The sequence below is a fragment of the Mus musculus genome, chromosome 10, assembly GCF_000001635.26.
Source record: "Mus musculus strain C57BL/6J chromosome 10, GRCm38.p6 C57BL/6J".
In the NCBI taxonomy this organism is placed as follows: Eukaryota; Metazoa; Chordata; class Mammalia; order Rodentia; family Muridae; genus Mus; species Mus musculus.
The window spans coordinates 77,954,844-77,973,941 of NC_000076.6; the positions used below are offsets into that span (position 1 = coordinate 77,954,844).

At 48.2% G+C, this 19,098-nt stretch overlaps 1 protein-coding gene across 6 annotated transcripts in view; it reads right to left on the reverse strand.

Annotated features, from left to right (window-relative positions):
* Trpm2 (transient receptor potential cation channel, subfamily M, member 2) overlaps positions 1-15,066 on the reverse strand; it is a 62,188-nt gene extending 47,122 nt beyond the window's left edge. For 2 of the 6 annotated variants that reach the window (XR_001779532.1, XM_006513730.3), the window contains exons 1-5: positions 14,940-15,048; positions 14,314-14,456; positions 12,008-12,253; positions 11,136-11,224; positions 5,029-5,197 (exon numbers count right to left, since the gene is read on the reverse strand). Coding sequence is in view for 4 of the 6 variants with exons in the window: in XM_006513730.3 (XP_006513793.1) it covers positions 5,029-5,197; positions 11,136-11,224; positions 12,008-12,169 (420 nt within the window). In the remaining 2 variants the exon portion in view is untranslated. Of the gene's footprint in view, positions 1-5,028; positions 5,198-11,135; positions 11,225-12,007; positions 12,254-14,313; positions 14,457-14,939 lie in introns of all 6 variants that reach the window. The other 4 variants (XR_871714.3, NM_138301.2, XM_011243470.3 and 1 more) reach the window with 4 other exon arrangements.
* Positions 15,067-19,098: the final 4,032 nt, after the last annotated feature.

Consider the following 19,098-nt stretch of genomic DNA (forward strand, 5'->3'; position numbering starts at 1 on the left):
AATTGCCAACTGCAGTTTTGTGGCAGAATGGGCCATTGTTGTGGATCCATCCAAACGTATCCCCAGCTAAAATAATAGATTGGTATCCTGATGCAATTGCACAGCTTGCCCTTAAAGGCCTAAAAGCAGCAATCACCCACTTTGGGCAAAGTCCATATCTTTTAATTGTACCTTATACCGCTGCACAGGTTCAAACCTTGGCAGCCGCATCTAATGATTGGGCAGTTTTAGTTACCTCCTTTTCAGGAAAAATAGATAACCATTATCCAAAGCATCCAATCTTACAGTTTGCCCAAAATCAATCTGTTGTGTTTCCACAAATAACAGTAAGAAACCCACTTAAAAATGGGATTGTGGTATATACTGATGGATCAAAAACTGGCATAGGTGCCTATGTGGCTAATGGTAAAGTGGTATCCAAACAATATAATGAAAATTCACCTCAAGTGGTAGAATGTTTAGTGGTCTTAGAAGTTTTAAAAACCTTTTTAGAACCCCTTAATATTGTGTCAGATTCCTGTTATGTGGTAAATGCAGTAAATCTTTTAGAAGTGGCTGGAGTGATTAAGCCTTCCAGTAGAGTTGCCAATATTTTTCAGCAGATACAATTAGTTTTGTTATCTAGAAGATCTCCTGTTTATATTACTCATGTTAGAGCCCACTCAGGCCTACCTGGCCCCATGGCTCTGGGAAATGATTTGGCAGATAAGGCCACTAAAGTGGTGGCTGCTGCCCTATCATCCCCGGTAGAGGCTGCAAGAAATTTTCATAATAATTTTCATGTGACGGCTGAAACATTACGCAGTCGTTTCTCCTTGACAAGAAAAGAAGCCCGTGACATTGTTACTCAATGTCAAAGCTGCTGTGAGTTCTTGCCAGTTCCTCATGTGGGAATTAACCCACGCGGTATTCGACCTCTACAGGTCTGGCAAATGGATGTTACACATGTTTCTTCCTTTGGAAAACTTCAATATCTCCATGTGTCCATTGACACATGTTCTGGCATCATGTTTGCTTCTCCGTTAACCGGAGAAAAAGCCTCACATGTGATTCAACATTGTCTTGAGGCATGGAGTGCTTGGGGGAAACCCAGACTCCTTAAGACTGATAATGGACCAGCTTATACATCCCAAAAATTTCAGCAGTTCTGCCGTCAGATGGACGTAACCCACCTGACTGGACTTCCATACAACCCTCAAGGACAGGGTATTGTTGAGCGTGCGCATCGCACCCTCAAAGCCTATCTTATAAAACAGAAGAGGGGAACTTTTGAGGAGACTGTACCCCGAGCACCAAGAGTGTCGGTGTCTTTGGCACTCTTTACACTCAATTTTTTAAATATTGATGCTCATGGCCATACTGCGGCTGAACGTCATTGTTCAGAGCCAGATAGGCCCAATGAGATGGTTAAATGGAAAAATGTCCTTGATAATAAATGGTATGGCCCGGATCCTATCTTGATAAGATCCAGGGGAGCTATCTGTGTTTTCCCACAGAATGAAGACAACCCATTTTGGGTACCAGAAAGACTCACCCGAAAAATCCAGACTGACCAAGGGAATACTAATGTCCCTCGTCTTGGTGATGTCCAGGGCGTCAATAATAAAGAGAGAGCAGCGTTGGGGGATAATGTCGACATTTCCACTCCCAATGACGGTGATGTATAATGCTCAAGTATTCTCTTGCTTTTTTACCACTAACTGGGAACTGGGTTTGGCCTTAATTCAGACAGCCTTGGCTCTGTCTGGACAGGTCCAGATGACTGACACCATTAACACTTTGTCAGCCTCAGTGACTACAGTCATAGATGAACAGGCCTCAGCTAATGTCAAGATACAGAGAGGTCTCATGCTGGTTAATCAACTCATAGATCTTGTCCAGAAACAACTGGATGTATTATGACAAATAACTCAGCAGGGATGTGAACAAAAGTTTCCGGGATTGTGTGTTACTTCCATTCAGTATGTTAAATTTACTAGGACAGCTAATTTGTCAAAAAGTCTTTTTCAGTATATGTTACAGAATTGGATGGCTGAATTTGAACAGATCCTTCGAGAATTGAGACTTCAGGTCAACTCCACGCGCTTGGACCTGTCGCTGACCAAAGGATTACCCAATTGGATCTCCTCAGCATTTTCTTTCTTTAAAAAATTGGGTGGGATTAATATTATTTGGAGATACACTTTGCTGTGGATTAGTGTTGCTTCTTTGATTGGTCTGTAAGCTTAAGGCCCAAACTAGGAGAGACAAGGTGGTTATTGCCCAGGCGCTTGCAGGACTAGAACATGGAGCTTCCCCTGATATATGGTTATCTATGCTTAGGCAATAGGTCGCTGGCCACTCAGCTCTTATATCTCACGAGGCTAGACTCATTGCACGAGATAGAGTGAGTGTGCTTCAGCAGCCCGAGAGAGTTGCAAGGCTAAGCACTGCAATGGAAAGGCTCTGCGGCATATATGAGCCTATTCTAGGGAGACATGTCATCTTTCATGAAGGTTCAGTGTCCTAGTTCCCTTCCCCCAGGCAAAACGACACGGGAGCAGGTCAGGGTTGCTCTGGGTAAAAGCCTGTGAGCCTAAGAGCTAATCCTGTACATGGCTCCTTTACCTACACACTGGGGATTTGACCTCTATCTCCACTCTCATTAATATGGGTGGCCTATTTGCTCTTATTAATAGAAAAGGGGGAACTGTGGGAAGCCGCCCCCACATTCGCCGTCACAAGATGGCGCTGACATCCTGTGTTCTAAGTTGGTAAACAAATAATCTGCGCATGAGCCAAGGGTATTTACGACTACTTGTACTCTGTTTTTCCCGTGAACGTCAGCTCGGCCATGGGCTGCAGCCAATCAGGGAGTGATGCGTCCTAGGCAATTGTTGTTCTCTTTAAAGAGGAAAGGGTTTTCGTTTTCTCTCTCTCTTGCTTCGCTCTCTCTTGCTTCTTACGCTCTGGCCCCATAAGATGTAAGCAATAAAGCTTTGCCGTAGAAGATTCTGGTTGTTGTGTTCTTCCTGGCCGGTCGTGAGAACGCGTCGAATAACAGCATACAACAAAGAATGCTAATGAGGACCACTGTCAAAGGGCTGAGCAGGTATCCAGGATCGGCCTCCCATGGCCTTGCCCTTGGATTGTAAATCATATGATGCCCAGAAGGAAAGGGGTGTGGATTCACATGGAACGCACTAAAGTTTAAACATGAAATGCTCTCCCACGAACTCATGCGTTTGAACATCTGTCTCCTGTTGGAGACACTGTGGGACCTTTACAAGGTGGCATCTAGCTGGGGCAAGAGGGTTGCTAGGGAGCAGGTCTTGGGGGTTGTGATGGTTTGAATAGGAATAAACCCCAAAGACTCATGTGTTTGAATGCTTGGCCATAGAGAGTGGCACTATTAGGAGGTGTGGCCTTGTTAGAGTGGGTGTGGCCTTGTTGGAGGAAGTGTGTCACTATGTGCAGGCTTTAAGGTCTCCTATGCCTAATCTCTGCCCAGTGTGGAATCAGAGCCTCCTCCTAGCTGCCTACAGGAGACAGTCTCCTCCTGGCTACCTTTGGATTAAGATGTAGAACTCTTCGCTTTTTCTCCAGCACCATGTCTGCTTGGACGCTGCCATGCTTCCCACCTTTGATGATCATGGACTGAACCTCTGAAACTGTAAACTAACCCCAATTAAATGTTTCCCTTATGAGAGTTGTCTTAGTCATGGTGTCTCTTCAAAGCAATGGAAACCCTAACTAAGACAGAGGTGAAACCTAACTTACATCTTCTTCTCTCCTATGAATCTCTCTACCTATCTCGGCTACCGAGATGCAACCAGCTGCCTTACACCCACAGCTTTGAGCTCCTTTGAACTCCATCACATCTTCTCCACCATGCAGGACCATAGCCAGAATAAACTCTTCCTCTAGAAACTGCCTTTTATCACAAGGCAAGCAAGATCACTGGTGGGTTCACACACTCAGAGGGGCTCCACTGAGGTCAGGACATACCTTATGGTTCTCAACAGATGTCCCAGTCACTGCTGGAACAGAAGTTCTATCCCCCACCACTAACTGTCCCTGGCTTGGAACTATCTCTGTCCCTGCCCTTGAGGAAACAAACTGTCAGGTTAGGAACCTGGCCTGGGGTTCATTTGGCTGCAAACACACCCTTGCTCTGCCTGTTATAGCTTTGAGTGAGAACTGAGCCCTCTCCACACCTCTCTTCTTTACCTGAGGCCAGGGGTCAGGACCTTCTTGTTAAAATATTATATCTGGTTTTCCTTCCCAGTTCTGCTCCAGAAATGATGACTCTGAGACTAAATATTTATTAATAAAGGCCTAAGCCATGAGCTTTGGCTCATCCCCTGATGAGCCCATGACTTACTTAACCCATTTAATCTCTCCTTCAGTCCCAGCTTCCTTCTTCACATCTCCTCAGCATCTCCCTGCTGGTTCATCTCCGTCATCTTGGTCTGTCTCCTGTAGTGTCTCTCTTTTATCCCTTACTATTTCCCAGAATCCTCTCTCTTCCTGCCTGTGTCCTACCTCAGCTCATTGGTCGTCAACTTTTTTACTGACAGGTGATATTTATAAGAGATTCTCGCTACACCTTTTCCTGTACCTTCCTGTATCATCTTCTGTCCAGGGTAGCCTTGCTTAGCCAACTGCAGTGGCTCCTGCTTCTGCTCCTCGCACCAGGCTTTTCCCTTATCCCCTCCCTTCCAGAGACTTCACCCCCACCACACCTGTGCCAGATCCTGGGTTCCTCTCTCCATTCCCACTGCCATAGACCCAAACAGACAGAGGACCCTTCAGAACTAGCTCATACCTCCCTTAGGAAGCCTTACACTCTCCCCTCTGCTCATGGGCCTCTTGTTCACCTGATCAGTGCCCACCACTCCATGCCGTTTCCCCGTGTATAGTGGACTCCATATACCTAGACTCCTACCAGTTCCTCATTCTCCCCACCCCGCCCTGCCTCCACCAGGAAACCTGCTACCGTGTCCCAGGGGCCAACACAGAAAAGGGTGAGAGAAAGACGGAACCCACCTTCCCCACTTTCTGGCTCAGGTCTGTGAAAACGATGTCACCAAAGGCATCTGTGGGCATCTCTTGGACGTGTTTCTTTGGATCCCACTCCTTGCCCTGGAAGGTGTGTGGCTTGATGGCCACCTCCAAGTGTTGCTCGTGGGTATAACCACACGCACACACTACCTTCCTGTGAAGATACCAAGAGTTGTCACGGGAATAAAATGGCTCTGGTGCTCTCTACAGGGACGGAGGAGAGCCAGGACATTCATCTCACCCAGCAGCGACAAGGCACCCCTCCTAGGTGTCAAGGGGGCCATGTGAGTAGTGGTTAGAGGCACCATTGCCCTCCCAGTCAGACAGCATCAACAAGGAACCAAATAGGGATATCCAATGAGGTCAAAGGAGACATTAGGCTTGAACTTTGAACTTTTCCTATGTGGCAATGATGAAGTTCTGTCCCTCCCTCCCTCAGACAAGGTACAGCACCAGCAAAACTCAAAGGCTAGAAAAATCATCAGTCACACTGAGCAAGCCGGCTAGGACAGCCACCCACACCAGGATAGCATAGGTTTGGGAGCCATCTGGTAAGGACTTTAAAGCATCCAGGTTAAAAATGCTTCCACGAGTGACTAAAACTACCCTGGGTACAAACCAAAGCTTCCAGAAAGACTTGGGGAACAGAAACTGGAACTCTCAGCTCTGCCAAGGGTAATAACTAAGAAGAGAAAATAAACCAGAATATAAACACATAGACACAGAGCCACTGAGACCTGCAGGGTCATCAGAGTCCCAGAGGGGAAAGACAAGCCTATATAGCCATGTAAAGAAAGAATGTGGGCTGGCAAGATGGCTCAGTGGTTAAGAGCGCCGACTGCTCTCCCGAAGGTCCTGAGTTCAAATCCCAGCAACCACATAGTGGCTCACAAACCATCCGTAATGAAATCTGATGCCCTCTTCTGGAGTATCTGAGGACAGCTACAGTGTACTGACATATAATAAATATATAAATCTTTTAAAAAACACACACACACAGAGAAATATAACAAGAATATGGTAAAAAAAAAGAAAGAAAGAAAGAAAGAAAGAAAGAAAGAAAGAAAGAAAGCCCTAAACTTTCTGTTAAGCCATCCTCAGCCAGCCAGGCTAAGTCTCCACGGATCAAAGGAAATGCCAAAGATCTGTTTGGAGTAACCAGGGAATTCAATGTGTTTGAGCTCAAAGGTAGGGCAAGCAAAGCGTTTCTTGTCATCACTATTAAAGCAAATAAAAGAGGAAGTGATGTTTACAGTTAGCTTAAGTGACAATTAAGTACAGAGAGGGAATACACCTGGTGTTCTGTCTTATCATCTTTGGTCATGTGGGAAAGCAAGAATAGTCCTCTCAGGCCTTTGCCTTTTTCTTTTCTTTTTTTTTTAAATTAGGTATTTAGCTCATTTACATTTCCAATGCTATACCAAAAGTCCCCCATACCCACCCACCCCCACTCCCCTACCCACCCACTCCCCCTTTTTGACCCTGGCGTTCCCCTGTACTGGGGCATATAAAGTTTGCATGTCCAATGGGCCTCTCTTTCCAGTGATGGCCAACTAGGCCATCTTTGCCATCTTTTGATATGCCTTTTTCTCAGAGATACCGTGGACACACCAAGGGCCTTCCCTTCCACGCCCTTATGTTCAAGCTAGTCCCTTATGGTTTATGCCATTCTCTCTAGAAGGCCACCGTGCGGGAAGAACATCCTGCATGCTGCCCCTTCCATAGTTCAGAGTACGTTCACAGCCTTCTTACATGGGCTCTCATCATCTGCTTAATAAATAAATAAACAAACAAACCTACAGACTGGAGAGTCTGAATGAGCAACAAACTACATATGCCCAGAGGGTCACATGCTTAAAAATGACATAGTCAAACTTCCAAAACCAAAGAAGAAAAAAAACTTGACATCAGAGAGGCAGAAATGACACCTGCTAATTTCTCTCCTCTGCATGCATGTCTGCCTGTACCCAGGCAGGCCAGAAGAAGGTATCTGAGTCCCTGGAACTGGAGCCAGAAACAGAGATGAGCCACCATGTGGGTCCTAGGAGTTGAACCTTGTTACTTTGGGTTTTTTTTTTTTTGGAGTTTTTTAAAATTTGTTTGTTTATGCATATGAGAATTCTGTTTACATGTATGCCTGCATGACAGAAAAGAGCATCAGACAGAAGAGGGAACTGGATCTTATTATAGATGGTTGTGAGCCACCACATGGTTGTTGGGAATTGAACTCAGGACCTCTGGATGAGCAGCCAGTGCTCCTAACCACTGAGCCATCTCTCCAGCCCAAGCAGCTGGTGCTTGAAACTGCTAAGCCATCTCTGCAGCCCAATAGAAATCCACCTGTCTCTGCCTCCGAAGTGCTGGAATTAAAGGTGTGAGCCACCACACCCAGCTTAAAAACAACATACTTTGTATCAGAAGCCATAGAAACCATAAGGAGATTCAGTGCGGAAAGATTAAAAAAACTACAACCCAGAATTCTACTGCCAGCAAAACTATCCTTTGAGAGTGAAGAAGTCAAGGAATGCTTTTAGCTGAACTACCATTAAGGGGATTTATCAACAGATGAACAACTCCGAAGAACAGCTAAAGTGGGTGAGGGGGGTGGGGATATAGCTCAGTTGGCCTGGTGCTTCCTAGCATGGTCAAAGGCCTGGGTCCAGTCTCCAGCACTGCATGGACCAGGCATGATGGTGCCCCCTGTGACCCAAGTTTCCAGGATCTAGAGGCAGGGGGATCTTAAATTCAAGGTTACCCTCAGCTATACAGGGAGTTCAAGGCCAACCTCAGCTACATGAGACCCTGAGGGTTGTTTTGTTTTGTTTTGTTGTTTTTGTTTTTTGTTTTTTTTTTTAATGTCTAATCAAAAGTGAAAGCACAAAGACACTGTGACTACCAGGAGGAGGAAGCTGTAGAAAGAGTAATATGAGTCAGTACAATTCATTTCTCTTGAGTTCTCAAAATTGTGTCTGATGGTTGAACTGGATCAATCATGGTATTCTCAACAACGGTAAGGAGTGGTGGAAGGGGGTATTTCTACACTCTACCGCAACTCTCAGCCTGTCAACACTCCTGGATGCTGACACACTTGGTTATGTAACTTTAATAACCACAGCAGCCACAAAGAAGCTGAGCTGAAACAGAAAGAAACAGAAACAAAGTGGCAGACTTAAACCCCAATGCAGCAACAATTATATTAAAGGTAAATGATCTAAATATACCCATTAAAAAGTAGAGACTACACCAGGTGTATGCCTTTAGTCCCAGCACTGGGAAGGCAGAGGCAGGAAGATCTGTGAGTCTGAAAAGAAGGGGCGAAGAGGGAGGGAGAGAGGGGGAGATGGAGAAGGGGCAGGGAGGGAGAGGGAGAGAGAGAGAGAGAGAGAGAGAGAGAGAGAGAGAGAGAAGGAATGAAGAGACTGACAGATGGGATTCAAAATCAAAGTAAGAACTGGAAAGATGGCTCAGCGCTTAAGAAGAGCACTGACTGCTCTTCCAGAGGTCCTGAGTTCAATTCCCAGCAACCACATGGTGGCTCACAACCACCTGTAATGGGGATCCCATGCCCTCTTCTGGTGTGTCTGAAGACAGCAACAATGTGTTCACATACATGAATTTAATTAATTAATTAATTAATTAATTAGGGCTGGAGAGATGGCTCAGCAGTTAAGAGCACTGACTGCTCTTTCAGAGGTCCTGAGTTCAATTCCCAGCAACCACATGGTGGCTCACAACTATCTGTAATGGGATCAGATGCCCTCTTCTGGTGTGTCTGAAGACAGCAACAGTGTACTCACATAAAATAAATAAATAAATCTTTAAAAAAAAATAAAAGATTTCAAGATCCCATGCCAGGTGTCTTAGGCTTAAAAAAATAATAATTAATTAATAAAAAAAGCAAAGGAAACAAAAACAAGGCCCTAGACATTATTTACAAAGCATCACCTCAAATATATACAATTAGAGAATGGCTTAACAGTAAAAAGAGTCAATGGATCTCAAGGGCTACCTGTCAAAGGGCACAGGCCCCCACTGTGTGTGACGCAGACCCAAAGGCAAATGACTCAGTTCATATGGCATACTCCAAAGAACATATTTATAGACGTTTTATGTGAAGATTGGATTACTAGTTGCTAGAGGGTGAGAAAGGGTAGAGGTATGAGTGTGTGTGTGTGTGTGTGTGTGTGTGTGTGTGTGTGTGAGTGTGTGACCAGACGACAAAGGGGAAGTACAAAGCCATCTCTGTGGGAAAGGAGCTGTGTGCCTCCCGTGTGAGTGCTTGCACAGTGCTACGTGGGTAGTGAAAGGACACAAGCCGAGTGCACTCTGACCGAGACTGAACTCTCACTGTGGATACAGTACCACAGTTATACAGAGCAGAGCTTCCTGTTCTGGACCAGGACAGAGAACATCAAGAGGATGTGAAAGCTCATTTTACCAAAGACAAGAAGGAAAGGAGTCAGCTTGCCACCATTAGGCCAAGACTCAACACCCAGGGGTATCTCAGGGCTATGTCCCTGCCTTCATCTAACGCCAGCCACAAAGTGAGACCACACAAGTGTTTCTTAAGATCCCTTGCAAGCCAAGCCAGCAGTGGTGGCATACACCTTTGGGCTTGGAGAATCTTTCCTTTAAATCTGTAATTATTTTTTAATTAAAAATTGAACGTATGCAATCAAAGCCCAGTACAAAAAGAGAAGAGGCAAGCACAATATACTGAGCCTTACAAAACACAGGGTACAGCTGAGGCAAAAGCCAGATAGAGTCTGGAACCCAGACAAACACAAGAAGATGGCTGATCCTGGAGAGGCAACTCATATCTCATATCCCTGCCACTACTGGCTTTGGGAGTTTCTGTCTCAATTTCTCCATCATTATCATGAGGGGGTTGCATTCTCTGCCCCTACTCTTAAAAAACAAAACAAAAACAACAAAAAAAAGACATACAGACCCCTAGAAGAGACTCTGGGAACTTTTGGCTTCCAAGAATCTTTTTGTTTTCTTTTAAGACAAGGTTTCTCTGTGTAGCCTTGGCTGTCCTGGAAATTGCTCTGTAGACCAGGCTGGCCTCGAACTCAGAGATCCACCTCCCTCTGTCTCCCAACTACTGGGATCAAAGATGTCATCACTGCTGGCTTGGCTTGCAGGGACATACCCCTGAGATAAGGCCTGGGTGTTGTACCTTGGCTGAATGGTGCCAAGGATCCCACCAGGTAATGCCAAGCTGTGCCCTTTCTCTCTTGTCTTTGGTAAAATGAGCTTCATACCTCCATGGTGTTCTCCATCCTGGCCCAGAAGAGGAAGCTGTGCTGTGATGGATAACTCAGAAATTAAAGAATCAGACAGTCTTGGCCTGTTAAGGCATGAGAGGAACAACATACTGAGAGGAAGGGAGAGCTCTTGGGAGATACCCAGTGCTTCAGAGTCCCCAGTTCTGTCTCGGGGACCTCCATGTTGGAAAGCAGTGTCTAAGGGCATTGCATCCCTAGGAACAGGGATGGGACCTCATAGTGCCTCTGATTGCCCAAATGGCAGTCTCATCCAGGGAACTGAAAAAACCAACTGCTTAGAGTGACCATTAATGCCTCTAGTCTGGTCTTAGAGACCATATTTTCACTGTGGGTTAAGTGAAGGGAGAAATGATCGCCCAGAGACCTTGCAGCAGCAGATTGTGGCTTTTAAGGACATTGGCCTGGGGACTTCCCCAAGGTCCCTTTACTCCTGGTTCCCTGATTCTTTGGAAATCAAGAAGCTCTAAAGACAGGTAATGGAGACCTGACCCACCAGGCTTGATCTGAACACTGCTGCTACTTGGCCACAGTAAGACTCTGGACAGGTCATCTGGCCCTCTGCCTTAGGCTGACCTATCTGCAAGGCACATCACATGTCCCAGGCATGAATGAGATGGTCTGGACATGCTCCCCAAGTGTCTCCTGAAATGAGGTGTGTAGATTGGGGATTCTCAGCCTGGCATGGACACCGGGTGCTCTTTTCCTGGCCCTGGCTGAGGCGAGATGAGCAGGTCTCCTCAACCAGTCACGCTGAGCCAGGAGAGATGGAACAGAAACCTTAATCAGAGCCACGCCACTTACCCTGCGTCCGAGAGTTTGGAACTTTCCACGAAGTACACACACTCCTTCTTCTTGATATTCTCGGGAATCCATGAGCTAAGGTTTTCTTGCTGGGAGTTAAAAAGAATATGTTGACGTGAACCCATACACCCCAGGCCTCCCTTAGACATCTCTCTGGCCAGCTGCCATTGAGGTACCCAAAGCTACCTCAAAGCTTAAAGGCTCCCTGTGGGGCTCACACTGGGGTGTGTGCCCAGGAGACAAGGATGAGCCTGTGTGATCCTTTTCTCTGCATGCCCAGGGTGTTTCCTTGGGGATGCAAGGGAGCATCTGAGGTGAAAATCTGGTACCTGGCTTTGAAGATGCCCTCCTGCCTTCCTGGCCACACACTCAAATGTACTTTCAATGTGATCACTCTGAAGGGGCCTATTCATCCCGTTTTGTCCCCACTCAGAAACTAGGCCATAAACCATCTTCTTTAGCAGCAGACCCCAACGTCCAGGAACAAGACAAGAAATTCCCCACCCGAGGAACAGCCTGAAGATAGCCACTGAGAATGGAAGATATCTCAGGATCGGCCATCTGCACTGGGCAGCCCATCCTGTGCTTAATCATTCATGATGCAGGAATGCAGCCCATCCCCCATCAATGTGGTTTTAGATTACCTAACCCTAACAATACAATAATAAAACGTTTACCTATCTTAAACCTAAGTCACTTTGCTTCTGTAGCTGACCCGCCTGTCTGAGTTGTTCTGAGACTAGAAGCTGCAGTCACCGGATGCTCCTTTTCTGGCCCTGGCTGGGGCAGCATGAATGGACCACCTAACCAATGATGACCATTGAGCTGCCTCTGTGGCCCAGAATATAGCAGGCTAGCCACCAGAAACCTACCTTCTCACTGCTGAAAGAGCACAGAAATCTCCTGCTCTTGCAAAGGCTGCTATTGCTTCGTCGGAGATTGGGGACCATGCCCAGGTCAGTGGCCCTCCTTGACTGCACCCCAAAGCCCTCCTCCTGCTCAGAGCCAGTTCTTCTCCGGTCCAAGGACTCCATCCTCCACGGCTCCAGATTCACCCGAGGACAGAGACCTCTAGATGCCTTCAGGGAAATCTCTTCTCATTTGTGAGACTGGGGATTCTGAAAATAAAAACACCCCAAGAGAGAGGTCCTGAAATATATCTGAAAGAGGAAGGTGAGGATGCATTTCTGAGCAAACACATCCACCCGTTTCCCTTCTGGAATTTTCATCTATTTCCCCTTTGTCTGGACATCTCTCTGAGCTTCCAGAGTTCTATCCCTTGGCAGAGCCCTTGGACAGTCTACAAGCTCACAAGCATATAAGGACCATAAGAGCCCATTCCTAATGGGCATAATCCCAGCTATCTCTGAAATCCCACAACTCACCAGCTCCCTGAATAAGAACCCAGACCAGTGAAGGAAGACCAATTCCTGTAGCCATCACATGGGTTGCAGTTCTGCATCTCGTGATTATAGAAATCAGTTGACCAGGCTGGGCAGTGGTGGCGCACACCTTTAATCCCAGCCCTTGGAAGGCAGAGGCAGGTGGATTTCTGAGTTCGAGGCCAGCCTGGTCTACAGAGTAAGTTCCAGGACAGCCAGGGCTATACAGTAAGAAAGAAAGAAAGAAAGAAAGAAAGAAAGAAAGAAAGAAAGAGGGAGGGAGGGAGGGAGGGAGGGAGGGAGAGAGAGAGAGAGAGAGAGAGAGAGAGAGAGAGAGAGAGAGAGAGAGAGGAAGAGAGGAAGAAAGAAAAAAAGAAAACTACAAACAAACAAACAAAAAAATTCCAAGGAAACCAAAGGTATTCATTTCCATAGGGCTTCCCTGGGCCTGAGACATACCCCCTAACACTGTTCTCTGATAACAGTAGCCCCTCACCCCACTGCTCCAACAGGCAAACAGGAGGGGTTGCCAGGGGGCAAAACCCAACCGCACACCTCAGTCCCTCCCTGCGATGAACACCACTTCTCCGACACCAGTTCCCAAAGCTGTTCCTCTGCCCACTCGCTGATCAGCCCTCCTCCCTGATCTCTCCAGGGCTCTTGGGGCTGAACTGTGGCAACAGATTTTGGCTTCAGAGAGATGCTCTGGCCCCTCTATCTGCTGTTTTTTCCCCAGGCATAACCCCAGGGCTGTGAGACTAAATACTAGACCAGCCCCTTGCAAAGCTGCAAGAGTCCAGGACATTGCTTGTCCCTGTGCAACTTTTCAGAGACTTAGTCTTGTACACTCAGTAGCCTCCCATCTACAGAGAAACAGAGAAGCCCACTTGACAACAGAAGAAAGGAAGCTAATACAGCAGTTGGTGTGGAGAGACCTATATTAAAGGCAGCTCCTGAGATAGCCTGCCCTCCAGATGCTAGGCGTGAGTACACAGTATGCCTGTCTGAAGGCTTGGCCTGTCCTAAGGACTCCGAGGTATTTGAATCCAGATTCACATTCAGACAGCTCCTGTCTCAGCACAATCACTGAGTCTCTGCAGATGTCCTCGAAAGCCAGCTGCAAACCACCCTGAGATGCTCTCCCACCTGAAGCCACCACTGCTCTTAGGCCACACTGTGACCTTGGCTCAGCTTCTTTCTCCCCCCATCCTCTGTCCAAAAAGAGTAAAAGGCCATAGATGGAGTCAGGAAGACTGACAATGCCCTCAGTGGGGTTCCCCAGTCACTGACACCTATGGGTGTGTGTGTGTGTGTGTGTGTGTGTGTGTGTGTGTGTGTGTGTGTGTTCAGAGTACTCCAAAGGGCAAAGAATGAATGGACAGACAGATAGAGAGGACTTGGCAGAGCCTACACCCTGGGTACAACATGACATCTGTAAATGTATTCATCTGGGTCATCAGAACTACCTGTAGAAGACAGCAGGCTGGAACAGAGCAAGGCCCCCATGTGGGATGAGCCTCCAGACCTGAGCTCTATACACACACACTGGTAGAGACAGGAAAGGGCTCAGATGTGAGGAGGAGGAGTGGTACACCCTCCGCTACAGCCTCAAGCAACTGAATCCAGCCCCTGCTGAGAGAGCCCGGTTAGGAATGGATAGAAGATAGCCAAATCCGACTGGGCTCTGGGCACATCTTCCAAGTAGCTAGTTACCCTCAAGACTCCTGGACCAGCGTGTTTCTGGCCACCACACCCACCCCGGCACACAAAAGTACCAGCAAACATACGGGACTTACTTTATTGGGAGGGAGGGCTTATGAGCCCTGGCTGGGGGCTGGGGCATGTGGCACCTTCTTTACCTCACTCACTGAAAAATTCTGCATCTCTCAGGCTTCCCAGTAGCTCTCTGCTTGCTCCCAGGCATCCTGGACATACTGGTCTGGAAAGCAGTTCAGATTTTATAAACAGCTAACCACAGGAAAGGGCACAGAAGCTAATGCCCTCAGTCCTCTGTGAGGGTCCAGAGAAGAGCGGGAGCTGAGAGCTATAGCGCGTGGGCACAGGTCACACTGGCTGACATTGAGTCTGTGCCCCTGTACCAGCTCCAGAGCCTGTACCTAGATGCAGCTCAAACCCTGCACTCCCTCAACACCCCCAACTTACACCTCTACTCCAGGGAACACCCTCCCCCCCACCCCCCCCACCCCAGGCTGAACTCTCTGCACCAGAAAGCAGTCGCATTCTAGCTCATGCCTGCACCCAGGTCGAAGACTTAATCTTTACACTTCTGTCACACTCAAAGGACACTGCAACCCGCTCCCCTCCCCGCATGAGCCCCTGCAATCAGCGTTCCCATCCCCCAACTGAACCCCCATTTCCTCTCCAGATACTGGGTCAGCGCCCCTTGACCAGCGCCGGGTACCTGCTCAGAGGCCGCGCACCCCAGCGTCACACGCGCAGCTGCGCAGGACAGCCGCTCTCACCCGCATCTCATCGCTAGGCGCAGCCTGAATGGCCCGCCCCGCACTCTGCGTCACTCAGCCTGATTGCTTGGCAGCCGCAACTAACTAAGAACGTGGAGCCAAGCATGTGCTGGGCCTCCTGAGATGCTCCACTTGCGGGTCAGCCTCTTCGGGACACCTAGAAAGGCACTTGCGGCCCCGGGAATCAGATCCTCCACAAAGTGTAGGAAAAGATTTGTATATGCCTTGTCTTCAAGCCCTGAACCTCGAAGGAGGCAGCCTGGTATAAAGAGCCAGGGCGCCCCTGTTGGACCTGAGCGGACTTAAGTAGCCGCCTCACTCCTGCCTCAGTACCCTCCTGCTAAAAGTCCCTTACAGCTACCCTCACATTAGCTGTGCTCCTCACAGGAGCACCCAAAGCCAAAGACAATTCCCAAGGGGACCTAAAGACTGGGGCAGCCTCAGGGTCCCTCCAAGTGTGTCACACAACAGAGGAGACAGAAAGAACCAGTAGGATGGATCCTAAATTGAGCCTGCAACAGGGCTGGTTTCAAAGATGCCCACCCTATCCCCAGTTACCCTGAATGTGTTGTGCCTGGTTCCTGAGCGTGATGAGGGCTGTATTGACTCCTGGGAAGACGACTGACACTTCCTTCATCCCTGAATCACACTCTTTCCTCTCCGTTCCCAACACCAGTCTGCAATGCCCAACAGAACCCCTGAGCCATTGGCTTCAGTGCCAAGAACATGAAGAGGATTGGTGTATGTATGACCTCTGATGTAAATTGTGGGGGATCTGCCCAGGAAGTCATGCCTGGCCAGCAGCTTCCTTCCTCATTTCCTCCCCAGGACTAGGTCCTCCGTGCAGACCCTGATTCAGCATGTACTGTTGAAGGTCCTTCTACAGCCGCCCTGTGGCTTCCCCTCCCCAAATGAGGCAACCAGCCTGCTGATGCTCACCACGCCTCACATCTTCCCATCCAGCCACCCCAGTCTGGATGGAGCCATGGTAAAGATGCACTATTTGCGCTGGGCGTGGTGGTGCATACCTCTAATCCCAGCACTCGGGAGGCAGAGGCAGGCGGATTTCTGAGTTCGAGGCCAGCCTGGTCTACAGAGTGAGCTCCAGGACAGCCAGGGCTATACAGAGAAACCCTGTCTCCAAAAACCAAAAACCAAAAAAAAAAAAAAACACTGTTTGCAGGGACAGCACTTGTATGAAATGTTGTTAGGAATAATGCCATAGGTGGAGGTGGAGGTGGAGGTGGAGGTGGAGGTGGAGGTGGAGGTGGAGGTGGAGGTGGAGGTGGAGGTGGAGGTGGAGGTGGAGGTGGAGGTGGAGGGGGCTGTTTCTCCTCCAAAACAGTGAATGGCGAGGCAGGTCACAGGCCAGATAACGTGCATGTGGTCACCGGTGCAGTGACTCTGCTCTATTAAGTTGCATGCTGCACGGGCATCCAGATGGCTTGAGCACCCAGATGACTTCCCTGTCCCCTGCTGTCTGGCAACTAAGGCTCCAGGAGTGGTAGATTAGAGACTGAGCTGCCACTCCCAGGGAACATGCCCAGACCCATCGTTAACATGTAAGGAAGTGGTTACCCCGCCCCCCCCATGCCGTCTGCGCATGCTCCTTCCCTAAGACATCTCATTAACTGAAATCACCACGGGCTGTTAATATTTCATAAGACAGTAATTGCAGCATGGCCAGCTGATAAGCGGACTGGCCTCTGGTTCCAAGTAGCCCAGGCCCCCTGAGGGAACATCATCTAAGGTGAACCGGCCAATGAACTGTGCATACCCATGAAGTGTCTGTGCTGTGTGGCCCCGGGTGGCTCTTTCTCTTCTAGAGAAGAACCACGGGTTACAGGAAGGCCACATTGCATCTTCCAAGATACATTACAATGGCATTTATGAACTATCCATCCATAAAAATGATGGGCACCATCCATAAAACGTAGATGCAGCACACGCTGATCTCGCCAGAAAGTCGCCTCAATTCTGATGAGGGAAATTTCAGCACAAGGAGTTTGGTTGGGTTTTTTTTTTTTTTTCAATTTTGTTTAAAAGGACATTATGCCCAAGATAAAAAGCCCCTGCTTTGGTAGCAAAAAGAAAACCACAGAAACGTGGTGATCTGATGGCTCACTGCGTGGGGGTCATGAATGAGAAACCGGGTGAAGGAAGCTACGGAAGGAGAAGTCTTGGAGCAGAACATCCGCACTGGCTCTACAGAGCGCATTAACTGCTCTGTCCCCGGTGCTGACTCTGACTTTGTATTAAGAAGAGCAGACTAGGGGGTTTGTTAAGTGGACCAGCATGGCTGTGTGCTAAAAAAATAAAAGAAAAGAAAAAGAAAAAAATTATTTACAAAAACAGGCAGAGGGCCAGATTTGGAGCTGAGGCCCAGGCTAGAGAGTTCCAGAAACATTGTAGCAAAAGAACTGCTCCAGAGAACTCGGTGGTGGGTGGGAAGACACTGTAGGAAGTTGTAAGAAAAGCCTGTGATTCGGAAAAGAGCCGCTGTGTGGCGCTGGAGAGCTGCCTCAGACTGTAAGAGCACCCGCTGCTCTTTCAGAGGACCCTAATTCAGTTCCCAGGATTCACTTGGCAGCTCATAACCACTTGTAACTCCAGTTCTGGGAGATCTGATGCCCTCTTCTGGCCTCTGTTGGCAACTTCCCAGGACCTGGCTCTGCTTTCACCTTTGGGAGGAATATCAAAGTGGGGCCGGGGGAAGGGGGCGTGGGGGGGGGCGCAGCTTCAGCTAGAGGAGAAAGGGACAGGGCTGGACAGAATCATCCACACTGTGACCTAGGTGTGATCGAGAGCCAGAGGCTATGGCCATCACAGCTTTGTAACCTTAAGACCTGTTTGGGTGCCCATCTAATCTTCATCCAGTGACTGAAAGGGAGCATGGCCTGGGGTCGAAGTTGCCTTGGTCAGAAGACAAAGTTTCAGCTGTGAGCGATCAAGAAGTGGCCAGCAGGCAGCCAAATGAAAACCTGCCCTGGTGTCAATTTCCTCACAGACATCACGGCTCTCACCAAGGGCTGGCTCTGTGCTCTGCTGTAGCTGCTTCTGTCTCAGCCACCTTTCCTGCCCCTGACCCTGGGGTCTACCAGCTCTGCTACTGCAAGCCTGGGTAGAGAATTCTTTTCCAGGGGAGATGTATGCAATGTCAAATGTACACACACACCTCCATATATGGTCTTAACCACAAACCAAACTGAGATGTCACCAAAGTTCACCTTGGAGAACCAATGATTTTACTGGGCTTACTTATAGAAAATGCATGTGACATTACTGGTGGGAATCTTTGGGGGTGGGGCATCAAAGAAGCTACACTGGAAAGTCTTCAGGCAGTATGGATGATAGCTTCCCCCAACAGCCTCGTAGATGCAGCCCCCTTCCATTAGCCTCCTCTGCTTATTTACTCTCTCATGTCCCAAGACCACATGCAACTAAGGACAAAGTTGGATACAAATGGCTGGGGGGGAAGGCAGGCTAAACTCTCGGGTGAGGGTCCAATGACCTCCCCCTAACCCCTCATTCTATCAGAGAACATCAATAGTCAGCCAGGCTACTCTGAATGACCTCTTGAAAATTAGCACAGTTAATCTGATGGCGATGACATTTTACAACAGCCGCATTCCTCTTCTGTGGGGGCAGAAGAAGAGGTAGGCGTCAAGTGTGGGGTAGCTGTTTCCTCTGAATTGAAATTTTTACTTGTTAAGGGAGAATGGAGGGCTCATAAGATTGAAAAACAGCAAAGGAAACTCACAAGGCTCAGGAAGCTCAGAAAGTTACAAGACTCACAGCCGGGCGTGGTGGCGCACGCCTTTAATCCCAGCACTCGGGAGGCAGAGGCAGGCGGATTTCTGAGTTCGAGGCCAGCCTGGTCTACAAAGTGAGCTCCAGGACAGCCAGGGCTATACAGAGAAACCCTGTCTCAAAAAACAAAAACAAAAACAAAAAAAAAAAAAAAAAAAAACAAAAAAAAAGACTCACAAGGCCCCTCCCCAAGGTTAGATAAACAGTTACAGTTGCTGAGATGAGGAGACTCTCTGAGCACCCACTGCCTACAAGTCCTTCAGGGAGCTTGATGGATACAACTTTGGT